Source organism: Ornithodoros turicata, chromosome 4 (assembly GCF_037126465.1).
Source record: "Ornithodoros turicata isolate Travis chromosome 4, ASM3712646v1, whole genome shotgun sequence".
In the NCBI taxonomy this organism is placed as follows: Eukaryota; Metazoa; Arthropoda; class Arachnida; order Ixodida; family Argasidae; genus Ornithodoros; species Ornithodoros turicata.
In genome coordinates, this window is record NC_088204.1 from 78,099,924 (window position 1) to 78,124,229 (window position 24,306).

General features: G+C 48.2%; 2 protein-coding genes across 2 annotated transcripts; one reads left to right on the forward strand and one right to left on the reverse strand.

Annotated features, from left to right (window-relative positions):
- The first annotated feature begins 1,237 nt into the window (after positions 1-1,237).
- LOC135391992 (transcription factor MafB-like) lies at positions 1,238-4,022 on the forward strand. The gene is made up of 2 exons (XM_064622594.1): positions 1,238-1,549; positions 3,165-4,022. Exons 1-2 carry the CDS (start codon positions 1,537-1,539, stop codon positions 3,815-3,817), a joined length of 666 nt encoding a protein of 221 aa, XP_064478664.1. The 5' UTR covers positions 1,238-1,536; the 3' UTR covers positions 3,818-4,022.
- Positions 4,023-7,080: 3,058 nt separating this feature from the next.
- On the reverse strand, positions 7,081-14,061 carry LOC135393518 (uncharacterized). The gene is made up of 2 exons (XM_064623927.1): positions 13,993-14,061; positions 7,081-10,137 (listed from the first exon to the last, which is right to left on the reverse strand). Exon 2 carries the CDS (start codon positions 10,130-10,132, stop codon positions 9,602-9,604), a length of 531 nt encoding a protein of 176 aa, XP_064479997.1. The 5' UTR covers positions 10,133-10,137; positions 13,993-14,061; the 3' UTR covers positions 7,081-9,601.
- Between the last annotated feature and the right edge of the window lie 10,245 nt (positions 14,062-24,306).

Genomic DNA, 24,306 nt, shown 5'->3' on the forward strand with positions numbered 1-24,306 from the left:
AGGTTTACAGGTTAGAAGTTAGATGTATAATCACCTGCTAGATCTTGAATTGAATAAGCAGGACTTCTATATGTAGGTGGCGTTGGGTAGCACAAAGGGCCAAAACGGGTCCGGAGTGGGACCGACGAGCTCGCGCCGTTCGTGCGGTCTCCCTATTTCTGTCTTCTGTCGTCCCCATACTGCGCCATCTAGTGAAGACGGAGATAATCCTCTCCGGCGCCTCATGGTCATGCGCATAGGCCATTGTGAAAAAGGTTCATCGTCACGTCACGTTTGTCTCTTGGTGGTGTTGCCTCTGCCCGTTCAAAATTCAAGTTTCAATTGTCCAATCAAATTGCAGAGTTTGTTGCTGACTGCTGCATAGCGCCCCTAGCGGATAATGCGGACGGGATTCTGTATTAGAGTTACTGATTATGACATGGTCGTTATAATGTAGTAGGTCGTGGTTCTGAGTCCTGACACACCTAGCTGATGGTTGGATGGGTATGCATCCATCCTCTTCCCAACGTCCACCCCTCCGACATCACTTCACCCTTCTCGGAAATTGAAAAAAAATTCAAACAAGTTCCAAGGACGTACCGTGAGGGGCCGTGGCCCTTCCCTGGAGCATCAAGGCCACTTGTAAAAATTGTGCACTCTTTATTCATTGGTCGTCATGATTGTTCTCAGATGTCATGCTAATATAAACCCGTCCGACTCCAGGAAAAGAGGTGAGGGATGGCACGCTATGACTCTCCCCACTCTGGAAATATTTTTCCCTCCTTTGGAAAAAAATCCCGGGAATTCCCCATGTGCCAGCCCCGTACTTGCAACCACCACCTATAAGGCGCCCCACCAGCGGCGTAGCCAGAAGAATATTTTCGGAGGGGTTCTATGGGGACATTACGTAGGAAAGGAGGGTTTCCCCCTCGTTTCCCTCTCTCAAATGCACAACCATAGGTATGATTTCAGGAGGGGTTTGAACCCTCTAACCCCCCCTCCCCCTTTCTGGCTACGCCAGTGTGCCTCACAAGGCCCCACGTCATCTGATCTTCGGGATCGGGAAGACGGTTGCTCCCGTATATAATTATCTTCCTCAGCAAGCCCACTGCAATAATCATGATCAGGTATGTGTCTTGCTACGCTATCTTACCACGGAAATTATCACGAGCAGAGCAGAAAGCAATGATATCCCCTACGCGTGCAATGGCAGACAAGCCGCGGTATGCAGACGACAGCCTTATTACGCTAGCAGACGACGAAAGCCACGGGAGTTAATCAGACGACAGCATGCAGCGCTCAATCTTCCAATTCTACCATCCAGTGCTCTTTATCTGTGCGTCTGCGTCTTGTGCCCGACTCCGGAAGATAAGCATGCTGATAAGAAAGTGCGCATCTTGTTTCAGACGCAATACTAAGGTGCGCGCTCGTGTTTGAGATTTCAGTTGCCGATTTGTCGTTACGTGTCAGGTTTTCCCGAGTTTTCCTTTGTCTACACGCGTAATAGTGACATTTTGTGCTTGTGTCACCAGAGCGGCCCCGCTTCCTCACCTCAAAATGGTCAAACAAGGTAGTGTACCTCGTGTTTTTCTAGGGCTGGCGGGGTGCAATTTCAAAACAAACATGTGGTGTTCGTTGCGTTCTCCGACACGGTTTTCTTTCTTGCTTTATCCGTAGAATGCTCACATGATACGGAAATTAGTGGGCGTTCATGTAACCACGTCAGGGACATGTAGGACGCTGTGCTGAATAATGTGCTGTAGCGCGGATGTGGTGTAAAAGAATATCTCGGCTTTTGCGCGTTAGCAATCTGCTGCTGTATCTGGGCTTTTGCGGAGGGTCTTGTTCACGAACAAAGCAGGTAGCAGAAACGCGTCTGGAGCTTGACAAGACGAGCCGCTCCGGCTCTGTGATGTAGGGGCGGCCATGACGCACTTTAGTTTGCGACACTGTTTGCAGTTGTCTTGTGTTGTCATGCAACTTTCCTCGTGTATGTTTTGTCGCGGCATGTGTTCTTTCAGTAGAGGGATTTCGAAGTCGAAGGCTAGAGGTTAGAACATCACGTCCTCATGCACTGTCGAACCATCCGTACCGCGTGACACAGACAATACAATATATTTATTTGAATGTGAATTGTTCGCTTGTCACATTGGAGTCGTTGCGTGTTATGATAGTTTCTTGCGAGGGTATTAGCTTGCACATCTTTGTTGAACGACGCAACTCAAGGGTCGGTTCCTCAAGACTTGGCAACTCAAGTTTATAACCATTTCAATATGGACGTTGGAGTGGTGGCAAGCGCTGACGGGGGCTTGCGTCTCCGTATATTTTTCTGTTAACGTCGTCATTTGAGTAACGTAGTTCGAAATATGAGACTATGCAAGGTCTTCAAAGCCAGACCACGGCGGTTTCCCTTTTCTGGGGATGTTCCGGTGATGCGCGCTCTCACACTGTCGTCTTCTTTCTACGACTTTGGGTGCGTTTAGCCTCAAGACGCTATAGCGTCTATAGTGTCGTTTGCGTTTGAATATTTATTGTATAACGTGGAAGGAAACGTCACAAGAAATCTGGAAAGAATGATTTCAAGTATATATATATATATATATATAATGTTCACGATTTGCCCACATGTTTTGCAAGTAGCGCAGCTTAATTCTTTGTTTCAAACTACCAGAGACCAGAAACGTTGCAGAAAAGAGTTAACAGAAGGTCAGCAATTAAAGAATTACTTGAAAATATAGTATAGCATTCAAGGTGCACACAAATGTTCCCTTCGTTAAACCAACAAACATATTGCCGCATGTTAAATATGAAATAACTGCCCAAGCAGCACAATGTACTGAAAGTCGAGTGCAATAGGGGTGGACGGATAGGTGGAAGGCCTTGAACAGACTCGTGACACTAAAGAACGTTGATAAGATACATACCGTCCACCCCTATTGCACTCGACTTTCAGTACATTGTGCTGCTTGGGTGATGTTCTGAGGCTGGAACAACATGAGAGAGAGAGAGTAGCTGGTTTGTCCCTTCAGATGACGCACCCTGGAAGTCGCTGAGAAGGCGTGTTAGCTTAGCTCAATTGGTAGAGCCCTGGACCGGCAATCCAGAAGATATGGGTTCGAGTCCTACAGCTAGCTAACCTTTTCATCAGAGACTTTCATCTTTCATATTGCCACATCACTGCCCAGATACCTTATACGGGGAAGACCTGCCGGATCCTCGTCCCATGCGGCATCTTTTGCCTCCGGCCTTGCTACTCAGCCACCTTCTCGACCCTTACCTGGGGTGCCCTGAACTCTGCCCTGACTACCGCCAGGACATCCCTCCCAGGCTACTTCCCATTGAAGAGGAACAGCCTCAGGACCTGTCCCTCAGAGTCACGAACGCTGTGCGCCGTCCACCAGAAAGTGCGAAGAGTTCGAATCAGCTGCTGGCAGCGTCGGACGTGTGGCACGCCGAGAACGGTTCTCGGGAGGACAAGGTTGCCCTGGCGTGCATGCGCAGCTTGGGCCTAACGGACGAGGAGCTCCAGCGACTGCCCGTCCGCGTTCTCAACGGTATGGTAGGCGCTTTGGGACTGGGCACCAGTGCCCTGTGGGGGCTCAGGCGGAGGAGGAGGAGCCTGAAGAACAGGGGCTACGCAGCTGCCTCTCGAGATCGCCGCCAGTTGCAAATATTTGCCCTGGAGAAGCGTAAGATGACACTGGCGTCTAGCAACACTGAGCTCCGCCGCAAGGTTGATTCGTTAGCGCTGGAAGTGGAGGAACTGAGCAAGAAACACCGGGATCTGCTCAAGTGGGCAGAAGATCGCGAGATGAAGCTTCCAGAAGAACTGCGTTAATGTAGTTATAGTGGTTCCGAGCTCGCTGGTGGTTGTTGAGTTTATTAATGGACATGTGTTCATATATTTGTTTCACTTTACGTTATCGTTTGATGGAGCATCTTGGCACGTGCCCTGCTTTTTTGTTTGATTGTCTGCCGAGAGCTCAGTGATTGTACGTCTAATGTTCTTTCATTCTCGAAACAAAGTTTTGCTTACATGATGAGTTGGCCTTAAAATTAATTTGTAATCTTAGTTTACTACTGTTCCAGTCTTAGTCTTGCATTTTAGATGTTATTTCTCTCCTTTTTTAAACATTGCACCTATTTTTAACTAGTCTAGTCTGTCCCTGTTTCGAACTCGTAGAGCACTGGGCATTTATGAAACTGGGAGAGGCTCATTGTGTAGTCCGACAACGCATTAAACCACAAATTAAATAGCGCGCTCGCTCATTGGTTCTTAGCATATTGTGTGGCAGGTAATCCCCTTTGGCGCTCTCCACCACACAAGTGTTTTACGTCAAGAAGCCGAAGTAGCGAAACGAGACATCACCAGCGGCATGGTCGGGTGGATACAACATCTGCCGCCACAAGATATTCCGTAGCAGACGACAGGAAAAGACGCTGACAGCGTCGTCTGCAAAGTGTCGTCTGCTAAATGCGCAGAAGTATCGAAATGAGGAGCAATTGCACGCTCACTACATGAAGAGTGTCATCAACCGCGAGACATAACGGCAAGCTTTCCGTATAGTGAGAACACGAAAAACGTGCTCTCTCCGACGTCCTCGACGTCACCATATGCCCCGTGACGTCATGTCAGGCTTCATCAAGTGGGGACTGGACACAAGGATCAAACATGCGTAAATATGTAGTCGATAGGAATAATGCGTGATTAAATAAATGGCTTTATTTTATCGTAAATATATTATACACAGCAAAGAGAGCGAACTCACGCCAAAAAAATTGTGTCCAAAAAGGTTTGCGCACCTGCTAGGGTCCGAAGGATGCGCTGATCATATAACGTGTGAAAGAAGCATTACTTGGCTTTTTTTTTTTTTAAGTGGTATCTGCAGGGAAATCGCATGTTTATCTTTCATTCACTCCGAATATAATTTCGAAGTACCCGGATGTAAGGCACAGGAGTCTCGGGGAACGCGCCAATCCACTTGTCGCAAGGGTATAGCCTGGGAACTTTCCAAAGCTGTAGGTGGACGCCATGTAATTTCTATTGTGTGCATGCAGACATACGATGTTTGTGCCTCCTATGATAAAGAGCTCCCGGGCAATGCCGTCTTGACATGAAGCCGCTGTGTCATCTGCGTCAACCAAACGTCGCAGACGATTTCAAACACACGCGGCCTGTAGCTACAAGTGGCTGCCCGTGCGACTGATGGCGCCCGGTCTCCATGGTTACGGCCAGTGAAAGTATGGCTGTGATTGGTGGGGCTTCCTGTTTAGTCAGGGTGGCGTTGACAATGCACTCGCTGCTTCCAGCCCTCCTGGAAAGCAGAGCAATTGCTCGTTCTCGCTTCGAATGATTTTTTAAATCTTTACGACAAGAGTACGATATTGTGGAGCTCCCATACTGTGAAAAAAAAAAAAAAATACACGAGGGACGGCAGCCTCCTCCCCTTTTTGAGTCGGTCACTGTGGCCCTCCGGGACCGTGTGTGTGTGTGTGGCGAAAGTTTCCGTATAATCGCTTTACTACTGCCCGCACCGAACCATGTCAATAACAGTTGGTGTGTCGTCCTCTTTTGAGGTCCTGGCAACACTGTTGGACATAAGTTGTAGTCTGAGATGTAATCTATCTACTGGCCAATAGACGTGTCCGGCCTCGGGAAGGAAAAGCAACCATACCGTACTGTGGCGTTGAGAGTATCCGAGTTTTGCATCAGACACTTTCTCGTGGTTAGCCATATGAACCTTGCAGTTTGAAGTTGGAGAGTGGGTTTAACTTTCCATACTCATGTACTCTCTCCCCAAAGACAAAAGGAAACTGTCTGAACCCTAAGGATTTCTATGGACAATACCATTACAGAATTGAGTGATTAGCTAAGGACAGTAGGGAGCACTGACCGTTAGAAGAGTCCGTGTCTGTATACCGTTGATAACCAGCGGTATGGCCCACGACCTACTAGATTATAACGACCACGTCATAATCGGCAACGCCTATGAGGAGCCCGTCCGCACGATCCGCTATGGGCGCTACTCATCGGCCCGCGAGATCTACATCATGATTGGACAATGGAAATTTGAATTTTGAACGCGCAGAAGCGGATGTACGGCTACCGTAGCAGACGACAGCAACGTCTCCTATGAAAACGCGTAGAATGATGATGATAATCAACTTTAGAATGAAACATCTTCCGTGGGACATCCACCGCTTGTACAAAAATACTAAAGTAAGCTGAAATACAAAGTATTGCAGAAATTGAGGAAGCAATACCCGGGCCGATGAGTAGCGCCACCGCTAGCCTCCAATTGCGGCGCTGGGAAGGGGTGTCTATGACATGGTCGTTATAATCTGGTAGGTCGTGGGATGGCCGAGTGGATGGAATCGTCCGCACGTTGATGGTTACTCCGAGGTCGTGCTAAAGCGTGGGAGGTGGTGGGTTCGTGTCCTACCACCAGCTGTGCTGCGTGAGGTTTCCCCTTGGGTTTTCCGGCAGGCTTTCCAGATGGATGTAGCACAGAACGCATACCAACCGCCCTATCCCCCACTCCTTCCTGCTGTCCTCTCTCCATCTGTCGACGTCTGTATGCCGCTTACAGCCACGGTTGCTTCGCGGCGCTGACGCGGAATTAAAAAAAATAGATAACGTCACCGTGAAGTTATCGCACACACCGAATCATCCGTAACTCAGTCTTATCCCTTGATTGGGTGCGGTAGATACGGTATACTTCGGAAGCCCAAGTAATCAACGGTTTACTAACACAATCTATTCTTGCACGTTGTATTCTCGTTTCAATATATATATATAACGATAATCGCAATAAGCGTTGTGGACGTGTTCGTTTCGTAATTTCATCGCTGGTTTCGGTTTCGTTATATTCGTGATATAAGGGAACGACAAAGTATCGTGGAGGTGTCGCCTCTGGTGGACGTATCAAGAACCAAATCGAGGGAACATTACTGAGCTTTAGTGCATCGTACGTTATATCGCCGTTGCGTACGTAAGGAATAGCCTTGTGGCTCCGCGCAATGCGCGGAGCTCTCTTTTTTGTTCTGCGCATGCGCAGAACCACCAACGCTATCGCTTACGTACGCAAAGGCAATAGCGTACGATGCGCTAAAGCTCTCTTCTTCGTACCTGATGCAGAAAATGCTAAGCGAAGAACATTGCATTTCTTTGCAGTACTTGTGGTGTTCATGTATCATCAGTACATCACAAGAGCGTTTTACAGGAATAGCATCTTGACGCTTCGCCTGGTACACACAATTGACGTGCCACGTGTTTCTTGTGGTCCTGGGAGATTTTCCTACTGTCATCGTATAAAATGGTGCAGCGTAACCGGACTAGTAGCATTCAAAGAAAGTGTTTGCACTATGTATACATTTCATGACACACAATGTTTGGGCAAAGTTTCACCTCTCCAGTTCGTGGAAAAATACTCCGAAAATGGCGTTCATCTCTCGAAGAAGCAGTGAAATGACACTTGCAAGGAGCCACCATGCAAAATGTTGTCGCTGAACGGTATCTTATCACTAGCGAGTTTTAGTAAACCGAAAGGGGTTCACGATAACGGTTCTGGAAACACGATAAGCCAATTGCTTTATCGTATCGTTTTCGTAGAGTGCTTCAAAATAAACTCCCCGCTGCGAACTTTATTTTTGTAAGAACGCCCTAAAAAAGCAGCCAAGAGCGATACGGCGGGTTCTTGAAGGCACGGCACGATCCCTGGACGTGACGCAATCAGATCAGCGTGACGTAGCATCAGCGTAGTGAGCAGCCGCGGATGCGGCGTACTCTCTATACGACGCGCAGTGACGTCAGCCTCACTCATTCTCTTACAGACTCTCTGAAGGAGGGGAAGGGTTTCTAGAGGGTGTGAATATCGGAGACCTCGTCCTCGCGCCAGAGGTCAGCCACGGTTAACGTTGTTGCGCAAGAGCTCATGTTGTTTGTTGCAGAGCTTCCGCCGCAGCCAAAAACGGAAAATTTTCAGAAGGGCCTTTCACTGTTCCTTTAAACTCAGGGCGGTATATAGAATTCGCTGTCATTTAACAATGATGAATGAAGCGATAGCCTGGCATTAATGAGTGACACAGTGTAGTATGAGTACCTGTCGCGACTCGAAAATGGGATGGGAATATAGTCTGATATTTTAAGCTGAAGGCGGACTCGTGCGGTCTAGTTAAAGCCCGCTTCCGGAGAGAGCTGACTGTACCGTCGCCAAAAATTGTTTTCTTCGCTTCGCTTTTCTCCCGAGCTTTAGGAAGTAATGCAATCGGTGCCAGCGTCCAGAACGTGATAACAAACGACAAAGCCATCATTTTCATTCGCAGGGATCTGGAAAACTGTAGTAAGCTCGTCGAATTTGTCGATTGCGATCAATCCCCCGACTGTTACTGTAGGGAATGACATCATTTTGACCCGAATATCGCGGGCGGGCGGGCCGAGAGAAGCGATCTTGTTACCTCTCCCATAGACTCCCATGTATTGAAAATTTGACAAACTTTAATTCGCCAAAAATCAGTGGATCGCGTCACGCCTTCGAAAATGTGTCATTCCCTAGATAAACTCGAGGAGAACACGCCTGTACCTGGTTCGTGTAGAAATTTAGCGAGGTTTACGAGAACCCTGCGAACAAAAATTCCCCACAGACTTCTTAAGAAGTGAGTCCGCCTGAAGCTGCGGGCATGTAGTCATGGGACGCCATCGCTAGTTTTTCGTTCGTCTTCATTCTCGTTGGTTAGTCTTGATAATTCCTGTATAGAATGTGCCTGCAGTGTGTCAAAGGGGATCCTAAAGTGGCGCGAGCAAATCCCTCTCATTGGTCATCTCGGGTTACGTGACACAAGTATCTGAAGAGGCCATAACGCATCTCATATTCATTCGCACTTGCTTCACGATTTTCCCTCCTCTCGAATATTCTTTAGAGCACCCCCTTTCCTTTAGTCCACGGGGCTCATGGCTCGCGCGTCTTTGCGATTAGCACCCAAGTATTGCATGCACCCTCACTGGCTTTCAGGCTAAGCATAACGGAATGAAACGTAACGGCAGGCAGAAAACACTTATAGCACGAGTTTTGAACAACTAAACAAGCGTGTGTTCCAGCAGCTAGAGCAGAAAAGGTATTAAAAATACGCTGTTCCAGGAGGTCACCACTTGCACACACACACAAACACACACTGTCACAGGTGGCATGTACGTGTAATCCGAGGTTACGTAGTGATTCACTGGATTTGTGTAGTCACTTTGCACGTTTGGACGTTTGCTTGGTTTCTTTGCGAAATGCACCATGCCGGTGTCTGAGTTCAAGGTCTTAACAACAGCGGCTAAGAACCGCACACGTTGCAATGTCTAAATGGCGAAAGCCAAGGCACTCGGTAGCGAACCGCTCATGTTGAAGGAAACCTCAGTGACGATCAGCCTGCACACTACTTCTTACTCTTCTATGTACATGGTTCTCGCATTTACGCCTGCCAGTCCACTCGCAGTGAACCGCGCGGATCTCCACAGTCAATGGCACCTTCCTGCTAGCTTTCTGGGCGTTAATCTTCTGCGCGCAGCCCTGCACCACAGCCGCAAAGTGCGCAAGCACCACTTCATTCATCGGGGCAAGTCATCACATTCTAAATATCAAGCTGCTACCTCCAGAGGTTCCACAAGTTTCTGAGGATCCAACACTAAAGGCTTCCTGGGACTGTCACAGACAGCTTTGGCGTCGATGTCCGTATCCTGCTGGCCCGGCTTCACTTTAGGTTTGTGGAAAAATATGGCTCTCTCCAATAAAGTTTCTTTGGAATCCGACTGTTGCAAACGCTGCGCTCGGCGACATTTCAGTATCGTTTCGACAGAGAGCAGAAGGACCAGGATGCCCATGACGATGCAAGTTGGCCCAGTCACCAGCCACGGAGCCCCACGGGGTCCCGGGAACCGTAGAATGCCCGTACACGTGAGGGCTACGCCGAGACCCGCGAGGCCTAGGCCGCAGCCCACGATGCAGAAGACAGTCCCTCGCGTGGCTGCCAGACGTCGCTGGTCGTGCATGTCCCGCTGGAGTGCGCGTCGTTTCATCTCGTACTCCAGGGCGTTCACCTCTTGGTCCCGACGCAGAACTTGTTCCTGCATGTCGAGCTGCCGCTTCCGGTTGATCATCCACGACAACATGTTGCCTGTAAAGAGAGACAAAGTGTTCGAATCATGTTGATCAAAATATAAATAGCGCCCTGTGAATGGGAGACGTGGAAACAACCACACACATTGTGAAAGGAGCCTTTCGTTCATCCTGGAAGGCAGTGTTGTACGTAGCGCCGCTACTAGTAACGGCGTTACCGTATCCGTTACTTTTTTCGGTAGCGGAGTAGAGATCGCGCTACTTTTTTAAACTGGTAACGAAAGAAGTACTTCCGCTACAAATTTGCAGTAGCGCAATCTTTGAGCGCTACCGCTACTTTCCGAGCTGGGGTTCGCGACAACTCGACTTCGACCTATCATCAAACCTCCACTCTGCCTGCCTTCGATCAAGCTGCCCGATATCACAACTCATTCTGGGAAGACCGGGCAAATAGCCGAAAGGAGGGCACAGAGGCCGTTATCTTACAAAGAGGATGTGTCCTCCACGTGTTCCCTATTTGGGATGAACCTTCCTGAAGATTTGATGCGTTGTCGGAGTTGTCTGCAAACTGACGTCACTCCATTCTGGAGCCGTCCTCGCTAGCTATGAGTCACGACATTCCACATGACATTGCACCACGTACGCTCAGGTGCTTGACAGTTGCCTTCTTGTCCGGTGCAATGGAGGGACCATGGCCTGCTACAGTACAAAACAGTAGCGTGGTGTTCAGATGTCTACTATGCGCCTCGGTGGGAAAGCTTTATCTGTGCGTCAAGGAAGTCAACGTCCAATTTGAAAAAGCACACCATGGTATGTTTACTAACTTCTCGTTCCGGGCAATCCGAGTTCTTTTTGTGACAAAGCTGCTGAGCCTTTTATCGGTAGACTTGCTTTGTGCTTTATTTGCTTTAGAGAAAGAGAAAAAGATATGCAGGATACCAAGTAGGCTTTAGTACATCTGTAAAAAAACGGTTTTCAAAATTTTAGCCTTCAGGCAACCTACGTGTAACCTCCATTGGACGTCGATTTATTATTTTGAGATATTGTTTTACTTTATTATTTTAAGACGTTTGAAGTACGTCATCAACGATACTATTTGTTTCTTTCCTAAAAAGTAGCGCATGAAGTATCGCGTTACGGGTTACGGTAGCGGTATTCCGCTACTTTTAGGTACGTGTAACGATATCGGGATTTCGTTACCTTTTGCTCAGGTAGCGCTTATCGGTATTGCGCTACCTTTTTCGGGTAGCGGGTACAACACTGCTGGAAGGTCTGGGCGGCTGTTTCCACGTGTCATGCGGTCTTCCACTGTGTTGCTAGGGTGTCCACACTCTATCTATCACCTGCTTATTTCGTCGCGTAGGGTGCTTATTAGCACTGAATATGCAGACAGGTAGCAATAAGAGGACATTGCTCCGAGCCGACGTGTCTATTCTCGATCTTTGAGTTGCTCGTCATATATCGCTGTATTTTTGCTTAGACTTTGACGAAGGTGCCGAAAGCCACACGAGGCACGTAGGTAAACAGGCAGCATGCTAGGAGATAGCCGTGACGGACGGCGTGTAGCCTCCCGCCCTAGCAGGGCTCGTGCGGGGGAGCCAGTTTGGGTTCCTCCCGATGTCCTACGTGCTTTGTAGGATAATGCACGGGAGAAGAATTAGCATACTTTGTCCAGGGTAAAACAAGTCACACGAGGTTAAGTAAGGTTTTACTTGTCATTCATCGGGAGGGTTTATGATACCACCTGACCACTATTACAGAGTACCAACGCTTTGGTCGATACCAGGGCGGGGCCCTCGGCGATGTAAGATTTGTGCTGCCCCCCCCCCCCCCAAGCAACGCACTAGCAGGCCTAAGCGAACATGTGAGACTGAAAATTTGAAAGTGACTCAGGCGACGTCGTATACAATGAGAGATACGCCGCTTTCACAACATGGGCCCCGACATCGACCAGTCCAAGAAACGCCAGGCACGAGAAAGGCAATTAGGTAGCACGAGCGGGTATTGATTCCTTCCTCGCTGCTACGCGCGCAAAAATTAAGGCAAATCCGATGAAATAATCCGATCCGGGAACTGCCAGACATCGCGTGGCTAAGACACCGTCCCCCCACTGAGATTCTAATTTGGACAATACTCTGTACGCCTTAAAACCCGACTGAGATGAGCCCCCAATGCCTTTTTTTGTCCACTTCGGCGTGTTCCGCGACGAATAAAATGAGCTCCGGCGAAACACCCACGAGTGCAGGTGACCCGCAGAGCTCGCGCGGGGTTCCGCACACCTTTAAAAAGATCCTCCCCTCGTGAAAAAAGCACATCGGAGAACGAGAGAACGTCGTGACGTAATCTGGTCCCCAGGCACGTGACTGGTCACGTAGAGCGGTTCAGCTCAAGCAGGTATGAGCGGTGCCTGCGCTGAGAATAAAGAAACGAAGGGGGGGGGGGGGAGGCACGGGGGCTTTCCTATACGCCACGCGAGGATCATATCGGCCGTCCGCGGCTGCTCTCTATAATACATCGCAGAGCGAAAATATTTCGCGTGGCGGCTCCTGGTGGACAGCTTGGCAGATGAGGCAGTGTTTCGAGCCACGCTAAACGTCACCCCCGTTGCTCCCTTAAGGTATTGAGCTCACTAGTCGTGAGCAGTATACATATTCAAGGCAGGTTATGTTAGAGAAACGTGTGTGCGTTTCGAAACTCGGTCTTCCGGCATAACCTCCCAGCCGTGCCTTTAAAGCCGAAAATGGATGCGTTGAGGTCGCGTGCTTCTCAACGAAGCCACGCAGCCATAACCGTTCGTTTGTGCGCGTCAGAAAAAAAAAAAATATTCACTTATCTTGGCAAACTGAAATCACTCGTCATTCCTAACGCCCAAAACGAAAGCAGAATTCACGTCTTTCTTTCACGTTCAACAATCTCAAGGTACGCCACAGGAGCTGCACCGTTAAGCAAGTTGCAGGAGGTACAGCTTGCAACAACTCCAGACCTATGGGGCTGTTGCACTGAAGTTTGCACAGCGCCATTTCTGGCCCAAGCGGCCAGGGATCCAAACAGTAAGGAGTTTCATCAGCGGGTTTTGCATGGTGTTTCAAACGGTATGGTGCCAAGGAAAGCTACAAAACCTGCAGGAAATCCACAGAAAAAGCGGTGCTTCTTGAAAACTGCGAACAACTCGGGACCGTGAATTTGAAAGTGCCGCGTCGTCTGCTAAACTAGGGAGTGTTGCATAATTTGGGGCGCTGATGTTGCTGCTCACTTGCGCCACCTGGCCCAGAGCAACAGGTCTATAGGACACCTTGTTGTCTCGCCACGTAAAACCACGGATGATGCTCCAAACTCCAAAGACAACTGTTGACGACGAGTCAGCGAGTGCCAATGGCGTGATTCGTCCATTTTTTTGTCGACTGCCGTCCTCTCATAATTGCTTGGGCGTTGCCAAGTCTTAACTGTAGCGCTCGCGCTAATTGTGTTCGATAACCATCTAGAATTAATTGGGGAGACACCCAGAAAGTGGTGGTGGTGGTTGGGGAGAGTCGCTCTACTCCAGGGTCGGATTCATGATTTTCCTGACGCGGAACATGGTCTTGTGGATAGCACGCTCCGTACGGTACTTAAAGTCGACTAATCAGATCTACGCCTGCCTTAGTTCGGAGTATAGCGCTGCTTGACGGTAAAACAACGGTTCAAATGCTACAGCAGCGACACCTGGTGTTTACCATTGACACGATGCATCAATGCAGATCATGACTATACACTGTACTCACGTGATACAACGTCGCGTACCCTATGACGTCACGACTGTTCATGACCCTCGCGTCATCCAAGTGTCCTCGTGCATGCGCGGGCGTGACACGATTCAGACCCAGCCCGTCCCCCACATGCGTACTCTCTCAAACAGCAACCCCGTCATACTCACTTGAACTCCCGCATACGCACTATCGCTAATGTTGCCAGCACATGTCAATTAGATGAAACGCTTCATTTGGACGCTGTTCCCGAACGACCGCCTGCGGCCAACAACAACTTGTTGCCAGGAGACAGCGCATATATACGATCTTCTCCGTCAACACACTTGCCGGACCCATTCATCTGTGCAAAAAATGACTATACTACATAAACAGCACGTACCTGGTACACACTATACGATCGGTGAAAATTCGTAGAATGCGATAACAGACGCGAGATACAGGATTACAGCGAACGCCGTACGTCGTCCCGTCGGCCTCTCAGCATTTGCAGTTGTGTGTGTACCACGCACGCGGACATTGATTGTACCTATATTGGTACTCTGTAATGATTGTTGTCACCGCGGGGTCCCTTCGATCACGGCGACTTCTTTTCCTTTTCCTCGGCGCGGTTGAAAAATATATTGCAGTTTTATTTACCGAGAGGGCGATATCGTTTACGTTCTCTGAATTTTTTTTCTTTTTTTTTTCTTCATGGGGGCGTCTCTCTTTGTTTTTCTTCGGGTCGGAGATTGAGGGATTACTTTCCAGGCAGCACAATGCAAAGTGCGAATGCATAGGGCTGGACGAGTAGACAGAGTAGAGGACGAGTGTCCTCTGTGTGCGCGTGCGTGCGTGTGCGCGTACATGTGTGTAACTCGGACGCATGTCGGGCCTTGGGTCCGGCAGGCCCCTTGGTTCCATCCCCAACTGACCCCCTCTGTCGCCGGCCCTGCGTGTGTGTATCTGAGAGAGTACCACCGTACACCGTAAACTTTGACCTGGCTACCAAACGTTTTCACGTCATAACGCAAACATTCATTGTTTCGGATTCTGCAAAAGTACGTGACATCAACACGCGCTCTGACGTCTGTCTCCTAGCAACGGCGCGCGCACCTTCCCGCTCGCCGTGCCACGTTGGAAGATTGCCAACAGCTTCAGAGAGGAGTTGCCAGACGGGGGTGGCAGATTTGCGCGCGCTAAGACATCATACTTCGGAAAACTATAAATTAATTAGTGATACTTCCGCGTCACACAGAGAAGGAGTATTTGGGGAGAACATATAATGTGAGACACGCGGTATAAGAACGTATAAACTCCGTAGGATTCGTAAGACAGGAGATCTAATCCCTAGTGGCGCTTAAGCTCAATGCTTAGGCGCAATGCTCTAAACCCTGTTTCATTCATTCGCGTTGAGTATAGTATTCAGTAGAGTATGTTGAGGTGTTTGCAAGTCAAAGCGACGCGGTAAAGTGAAATATGTATCGCAGGTCTAAACGGATGTTCTAAAACTGTCCGAAACAAACGAAGGCCGATATCGAACTGCTCTCACATATATCGGATATCGTTCCAGCAACCACGACGTACTAAAACCTCCCGTTATCTTTCGCTCGCTCCGAATTTAGCCGTGACTTGTACGCGCAAGTCACAACATCGCACGCATCAAATGTCCCGCGGCCCGATAATAAATTGAGTTTTTTTATCGATAGAAATCTCGTGCTATAGACAACGAAAACTATTTTTTTTTTCAAAGGCGGTGACCAGAAAAATGATGTTCGCTTTTATCGTAAGCGTGTTTGCAACCATGCGCGGCATCATCAGCAGCCTTTATGTAATCCCCATCTGTCACTGAGATCGATGTATCGATGTTTTTTTCCCCCCTCTCTAAAGTGTTATCGATTGGAGGTCCATTTCGTCTTCTTGAACCGAAGCGATTATCGAGGGTTGGGTGAGGAGAATCGCTGCATGTGTAAAAATGGTTGAGCGGCCATTTTTGACGGGTAATGGATTCGATGAGCGATTGAGCACGGCCAAATGGGGTTAGGTCGTCGTGGAACCTCAATGTTGTCAGACTTGCCGTTGTTGTGCGTTATAGAGCGTTATAACGAGTTACGCGAGCGTAGAACGATGCCCTCGAGTGCATATCTTACTTTGGAATGGGCTGGCCCCGTTTGGTCCCGAGTTGTGCCGGATAAAATGTGACACCACTGCAAGCGTCTCCGCCAGTGAGCATACCTCGGCAAAACTCACTCATGAGCATGCTCATTCGTGTTCACTCGTGCTCAATGTGGCAAATGAGTTGAGCAAGAGTGAGCAAACTGAGAGCTGAGCGGGGAGTGAGAGCATGAGTGAGAAAACTCTGAGCTGAGCAGGGTGTCAGTGAGTATGATGAGTGAGCAAAAGGACTGCTGAGCGGGGAGTGAGTGAGCATGAGTGAGCAGCAGGGGTCGCAAGTGAAGATCTCTGCCAGTGAGGCGGCGCGAGAGGTCACGTGACTCACTTCTCTGACGTCAGAGCTTGACGCGGAAGCTTCGTTCCAGGGTTTCTGTCTCGCCAGCTGCGACACGTAGAAATTTTTTTTTTCTCAATACGCTATGGTAGTTAAGCTCTGCGCAGGGGAGAGGATTTAATCTTGGTTATACCACGTGACGAAGTTTCCGTCCACTCACGAGACCCCTCATTTGGGAGAGGGACCAATGAGAAGTCGTTTCACGGGCAATGGGGGAAGAGGGAAACTGGAGAGCTGCGCAGATAGCTGACCCACTTGCATAGCGTATATAGTCTGGCGTGAAATACAATGCTTTCTTTACTTCTTTCTTTCTTTTTTATTTTCACGATTTTTCCGCAAAGAAGTCGACAAAGCGGTAATTTTTCTTTCACATAAAGAAAAAATTTCAATACAGTACTGCCTACAAGGTAAAGCTTAGCTCCGAAACACTCATTTTATTCATTTTATCTTCATCACAAGCCCGGTACTTTCTCTTGCGGTATCCCTGTGTACGTAGAAGTTAGAACCTAGGAACACAATGGATACGCTGTGAATGGCTAGCCGCCGTGAGGCCAATGGCGATCGATTTTCCGGAATAAGGTGCAGGTAATTCTTCTTGTCGACAACAGTTTGCGTCATTTATCTTTCGGCCATGCTGTCGTATATGTTGCAATCTTTTTTTTTTTTTTTGTTCTTCTTCTTTTTCTTTTTCGCGTCCGTCGGGATGCCTTGCCTCGGTGCCTTTTATTCCCCGAGTGATACGAGGGAAGAAAAACGGAGAAGTTAGCTGACGTAAATAAGGAGGTTGGATAGTACAACTCGTAAACATGGAACGGGATAAAGAGAGAACGAGGAGACCACGTAAAGACTGGAATAAAAAGAAAAAAAACATTGGACTAAAAAATCGTACAATGGTTATACTGTACAGGAAAATTTCTGACGTATTTCTTCTTTTTTTTTTTTTCAGTATTCGTTGAGCAGTTTTATAAAGTATCAAAGTATTATATGGTGCACCATTAGGGAGGCCCCTTGGCCGTTCATGGGCTCCTGAAAATACAAATAAAATAAAATAAATAAACAGCAGATGAGCGTATGATTCGTACAGATTACGTTGTGGCGCCACCATCGCGCTATGCGTCATCGCACGCGCAGTGAGGCATTGCACGCTCCTACATTTTCTAACAGTGAAACTCGAGTCATGCAGAAACGATTAATGAAAGCAAAGTTACATATGCGCTACACGGCATATTGCGGACTTTTAGTTCGGTTTTCTTTCCTCAAGAAACTTCGCGATGTCCTCTGCAGCTTTCCCACACGCTAGTGACAGCACTTACCGCCAGGGCAGCGCTGCGAGCAAACTGTGGGTTCTTTCTCGAAGGAGTTCTGTATAGCAGCTTTTTCTTGTTTCTTTAAAAGACGATGTTGTGATGGAAGATGAACCGACAACGCTCTAGAATGCCGCTCTTCACGACGTTATAAATCACCCCCTACTTATAATTTCATTCAAAACACGATCTATTTCCCTCACGATCTATCCTTCCGCGTCCTGTTTTCAATTCATGTTAACGCAGCACGTAAATTGATTCATGTTCCGGTCGAACTTCTCGAATAGATTTTTGGAATGTATGTTGTTTGCTTGTCGGGGGTGCATTATTATGGTCTGACGTTTTCGGATTTCTCAAGACGTCTACTCCTGGATCGATTATCGTCCGAATAATCGGGTCGATTTCTCTCGAAATTACTGTTTCTGCAGCTCTAGCGCCTAAAAAAAAAATGTATATAACAGCGTCTTCTGCAACGTACGTGCACTTCGTGGATCAGCAACAACAACCTATCATCGCCGTGCAGCTCGAATATATAATTGCACGAGGCCCACGCTGATAATAATCAATCACTCAATCACATAATAACTGCGACAGAGGCCTGGCAGAGCGGAATAAAGTCTGCAGCGTTGTACGCACCACTTAGGGCATCATTTGGCATTCGTAATGGAAACGTTTCCTCCTCCTTTCTCTCTCTTCGACGGAGACGCCCCCCGTGGCATAAAACGAAAGTTCTTAACCGCGTCTGACTGATGTTATCATTTCCGCATTATCGATCGATCTCCGATTCACACTGCTACATTTCTGCCTTTATTGATAAAATCGTGAATGAAAGGGAAAGCGAGAAAGGAAAAAAAAAAGCGCGCGAAGAGGGAAGATTTGTTTCGTGTCTCGGAAGGAAGACAATTAGTTCGCTGCGCAAGTAACGCGCGATTTGCGTGATTTGCGTGCCATTAATCATCTCTCCGCCACTTTCCAGTGACAAATATCTGCGTCGCGAGGAAAGAATCGTGCTTTTAAGGACGGACTTTTATGTCCCTATATGTATGACTTATAAGATACGTTAATACAATCTGTGGACGAGGCTGTTAAGAAAAGCGGCGCGATTGTAAAAATTGTTTGAATGTCTTCTGATGAACACATTGTAGCAAAAAAAAAAAAAAAAACTCGATTCAAACATGTGTGGTGAGTCGCAGTACTTAAGCAGTTATTTTTGGCGAATGGTTCCCCGGTCATTAAAGCTTCGCAAGACGAAGAATTTATCGATAAATTTCTGTTGCGGTCCGTCCCACGACCCACCTTATGTACGTAAGTATAGTCTATAAGGAGTCATCATGCAAAATATTCTCGTTGAGCCGTACGTGTCTCGACTGTGCGCAATGTAATTTTTCAAAAACTCCCTCAAAGACGCCTCCAGAAGTGATGCAGCGTGACCTTGGAGGCCCGGCCCGATGTCCTGGCATGACGTAATCAGGTCCCTGTGACGTCGCATCACTGTAGCAAGCGGAATGCTTATGTACCGCTGAAAATTCCTCTGATGGACGCCGCACGATGCTACTTGCGGAGGACTCTCCACGTCACGGAGTGACATCAGTATCACTCACTCATTTACGGGCTCTCTGAAGGAGGGAAGGGGTATCTACAAAGTGTGTAGCCAAAGACATCTCTCGCGCAGTCGCACGCTACAGGTCAGAACAGGAGCGGATCCAGACTATATCACTCGTTTTGTATAGCAAGGGCAGAAGTGTTAGCCTAATATTTAACCTAATGCTATGAAGGGCGATCGCCCCTCTCCACTCCCCCGCCTCCTGGCCTGCGGTGGAGGTCGTCTACTATTACTACTATCATGCGCATTTTGTGCCAAAGTTTGTGGTGATGCTCTCATGCATTCCATTTGTTGCTCGCGTCTGGGCCAGTGTGTCTCACAAAGTGTATAGATTTGCGGCCTTTCTTCTTTCACCGCACTCACCTTTTCCGTTCGCAAGCCCCAATTAATGCGTCCTGGAGTAGCCAGTCCCGAATATTTTCGGACTAACATCTCCACTTTTTTTTTGTCCAATCAATCTTGTTGTGAAGGAAGAATCTGTTGAAGGGAGCCTGCTTCTTTAATCATTAAACTCCCTAGTCATCATCATCATCATCATCATCATCAAATAAAGTTGTTCGTCCTTTAATCATTTACCAGACAGCGCTCGGCGCCCTCCCGGTGTAATGTAGAAGTTTCGCGAACGTTTCTAAAACTGTAATTTATGGTGGACTTTCGAAAGCAAAATACGGGGATCTCGATATTGTGAAATAATGTTCCCTGGTTGGCCGAGGAGACACTCAGCGAAATACGGGGTGATGCGGTGATGGCTGTAGTTTATGATTACAGACTCTGCCACGTCAGCGCTATATCATCCGACGCTGGCGTCTGCACTTTAGCCGCCTATATATATGTCTCGTGATGCTGTAGCAAAACGGGAATTATACAGACGACCGTCGATATGTGAACCGTTTAAATCTCCCGGAAATCGGTCGTAAATTCGGGGACTCGTCGTAAAGCGTTATGATGAAAGTAGAGCTTTATGAAATTCGATAAAGCGCCTTGCAAATACACGAACGATGTTCTTCGGGAGATACTTCGCTTCTGACGGATCATATCGTACGTGATGGAATAAGGAAAACTCCAGGGACAGACGAAGACGTCATACGAGAAAACAAATTGTGTCTCGCGGTGTTTCTTCCGTCACGTATAACCAACTAGCCTGCGTCTTATGTCTTCTTCATGCGCATCGTATATTTTTTGTTGGAAAGGGTAGTGCATTTCCTACGTGGACATCAAACGAACGCGTTTGCAGTCAGCCAAATGGTGGTGGTCATTTTTTCGACGCAGCTGCCGAGATGATCTAGCGTCTGCTGGAAAACGAAGCCTAGAATGGTGTTCTTAGTTGTCCCTTGGCTGTCCCGCCGATGGACAACTGACATTCTACCTCCATCTACGCTGATACGCGTTGATCCAACGCTCGCTTTCCGCATACCACGAAACACGTTACCTCTCGTCAAGATGCTGCATTAATTCGTCGAATGCGCGACTCGATGTGGCTCTTACAGCTCAATGGCGTTACCGCTTGAGACAAGTTGACTCTCCCAGATGTTGTCACTGCGGTGCTCTGGAAGATCTAGAGAAGATCTAGGTGCTCTAGGACAGTGTTTCCCAAAGTGTGGTCGGCGGACCCCTGGGGGTCCGCGAGAGTGTCCGTGGGGGTCCGCGACCGTCTCTCACATTTCAGTGAAGATTTTCGTCCCCACAAACACGCGCTCGTACATGCTGCCCGATTTCCAAACACCCAGAACTTCCAAAATTGCTACAAGCATGCTTCAACGGCTAGCTTCTAATTTCTGATAGAAAAGTCCTGCAATGCATGTTTGTCCGCGTCATACACATACAAACAAGAAGAAGAAACCAGTCCGGAATCGTTTCTGAAGCTGTATCGAAAGCACGCAGCAGCTGACGAGGTTGCTGGTTATGCACTGGCTGTGACGGTGTGTGTGTGTGTGTGTGTGGGGGGGGGGGGGTCCGTGAATTGGTTCTCATCGCTTCCGGGGGTCCGTCACCGCCAAAAGTTTGGGAAACACTGAGAGAAGATCTAGGTGCTCTAGAAGATCTAGTTGGCAATAACTCCCTTTAGTGAAGCAGAGTTAAGCGTTAAATTCAAGCTAATATGGACCGTTGATCTCGGTTCAAATATTAATCGGCGTTGGTGAAAACGGGCCTCAATCAGCTGGGCTCTCCCCCCCCCCCCCCCTCTCTCTCTCTCTCTCTCAAAATTGCTTGGTCCCCGGCCAAATCCAGCCCACCAACCAACGCTCTGCCCTCAAAGCTCTCTTGACATTTTTGGACACCATAGGACATCGATCCTTATTGTGAAGGGGCTCTTTTTTCTTTTCTTTTTTTTCATTCCCCACATCGCCATCAACAATGGGGTAGAGTGTCGCCCCCTGGCGATTAAACTCCCCATTCGTCATCTTAAAATAAAGATGTTGTTGAAATTCGGTCGCGTCCATCCCCTCCTTTTTTATCCCGAAGACACTTGGTCATTGTCGTTCTCGCGCTTTCTTTTACGAAAAATATGGTTGCCGCATTGAGAAATCGCGCAGTTTGTCATCTTTCAATGCCGCTACCATACGAAAGGTGACCATGATGCAGTGGGCGGAGCTTGCGCGCAGTAGGTGAATACACTCTATTGAATGATGGCAGTTGAAGAAAAAGGCACCAGCAGTGGGATTCTAGCGTTTCCAGCTGGCACTTATCGGGTGTCAGTATCCTAACACAGTGTAAACCCTCGTTACTATGACCATGGTCGTTCCCGAAAATTCTGGTCATAATGCGGAGTTGTCATATTAACGGGGGCGATTTGCACAGGTTTCACTGCGTTGTTCCCCAGGGGTACGGTCGTAAAGCGCGTATGTCAGATTATCGGGGGTCATATTAACAAGGGTTCACTATACGATGGGGACGGAGTGAGTGGTTGCTCCCGCGCCTTCTGGAGGACCAGACGCCTTCTTGTGATGAATCTCATCGGCTCTTGCGTCGTTTCACTTCCATTGCCATTACATCCATTATTTACCACGCTGTTCCCGCAATTACCTGCGGTGAGAGGGTGCCGCCAATATTCCCGGAGCTGAGTTAATGCACTGTCCGTTCCAAGAATAGTGCGTGTGTAGCAGCAGGGATTTCTTCCTGTCTGGATCTTTCTTCTGCTTTTGGGCCAGACAAAGCGGGGGCACCACGCTTAGCTGTGCCGTAGGTTTGTCTTTGGTGCAGTCATCGAAAGAAGATTCTCGGAATATTCGCGTTGGCCTGTAGCGTTTTTATACATGTATGTGATCCACTACTTCTTTCACGCATCGCACTGTACGCCACAGTATTGCCGAAGGGAAAAAAGAGTGATTTTCTATACGTGTCGTACTTGACGAGATGTAAACTCTTGAACACACGAACGCGTCATGCTGTGACGTCACAAACGTGACGTTACAGTATTAGCGAGAGCTACGGCCATTTCCATTGGTGGGTGGACGCACGGGACCTCTCCCGCGGCTGCCTCACAGCCGGGGGCGCTTGCCGTCAGGCAAGGGTAACGGGCATATTGATGCGCCTGTATTAGAGTCCTCGCTACGAAAGAATTGGGGCGTGGTCTGTCTGTAGCCACCGCGCGCACGCGCAGTGAGTGGAGAGGGAAGGAGAGGGCGCGTGGAGAGCACACCGCGGCGCCGGGGCGTCGGCAATGCGGCTGTGGTGGTCGACAGGACGCGTCTGTGTGGGCGCGCCATGGATTATGCAAGCTGTGCGGAGGAGCGGCGGCGGAAGCAGGCTGAGGCTGCGAGCCGGCGCTGCCGCCAAGCTGAAACGGAGGAAGCCCGAAAGACTCGTTTGGCCGCAAATGTTATCTCGCGTTAGCGTTGTGTTGGGTCGTGTGAAGGGTTGTGTAACGTTTGTGAAGGGTCGCTGAAGGGTTGTGTAGCGTGCGTGACTATTTGTGACTGCGTGACTATTCGTAAATGACTATGCATCGCATCGACTAATTGACTATGCATCGCCATTGTTGGTTTTGAAACACAACGGTTTGGTTTCAGGACTGCGTTGTGAAGGGGAGTTCCCAAAGGGTTTCTTCGTTATCGTTTGCATTGTTCGTTACTGCAATATTTTCGTTCCCTTTATCTGCTACTCATACCACCTTTTAAATTCGTTTCCCGGCTACGTTTCTGGTAATGGAACGGCTGGCTATGGAACGGCTGGCTGCAGGAGGACAGTCTTTCAGCCCTGTCAGCATACCGTGTAGCATATATTACCTACTGGGAATATAGAACATAAAATTAAAAGCCATTCATGTCGTTTCACAACAGGAATAGCTGTTACCCGAATTCAATACCAGACGGTCAAATTACGTTTTTGTTTCCGGCAACGTAATAGGTGGTATGCGTTCCCGTTTCCGGTACCGTTACCATCTCTAATTTGGGTAATACAGTCAAACTCCTTTACAACGAAACTCAGGGGACAGCAAAAAAAATTCGCAGTAAAGGTTTTTTCCTTAAAAAGGATGCCTCTTATTGGACCTATAGGCTCCGGCGGGACCGCAAAAAAAATTTGCTGTAGTGGTATTTTCGTTAAAAAGGTGTTCGCTATAAAGGAGTTTGACTGTATACCGTTACCGTTCCCTGCCTGCCGTGTGGTTGCAGTCTCCGTATTCGCGGTGCCGATTTCTATTACCTCCTTTGGTGTAAAATTAGGAAAGCGAGCTCACATGGGTGTAAATACCAACCGCCCTTTACGCTTGTCCGGCATGACTTTGTGAGAAGTGTGAGAAACCCTACTAGAGTGATGAAACGGTACACTTTAAGAAAAAGATGAGTAATTTTACTCCTTTTTGGGACTAAATGCATTTCCACAAAAATTAGTCCCTTTACAGAGTAAATGCACCGGAGTAAGTGAATGTCACAGAGTGGGGACTGCATTACACGCTCTCTCCTAAGAGTCCCAGGTACATAATAAGTGTGCATGCATGAAAATTACTTGCAATTATACCGTCAACCGCGATATGTCGAGTGACATAAAATCTTGCGAAATCCGTAGGGCACAATTTCGCGAGGAAGAACATCTAACTAGTGTGGATGAAAAATTGCTGAGTTAGCTAAGTTATATATAGCCTTATTCC

Excerpts from the sequence above, each read along its gene's own strand:
- LOC135393518 (XM_064623927.1), bottom strand. The coding sequence starts at position 10,132 with ATGTTGTCGTGGATGATCAACCGGAAGCGGCAGCTCGACATGCAGGAA.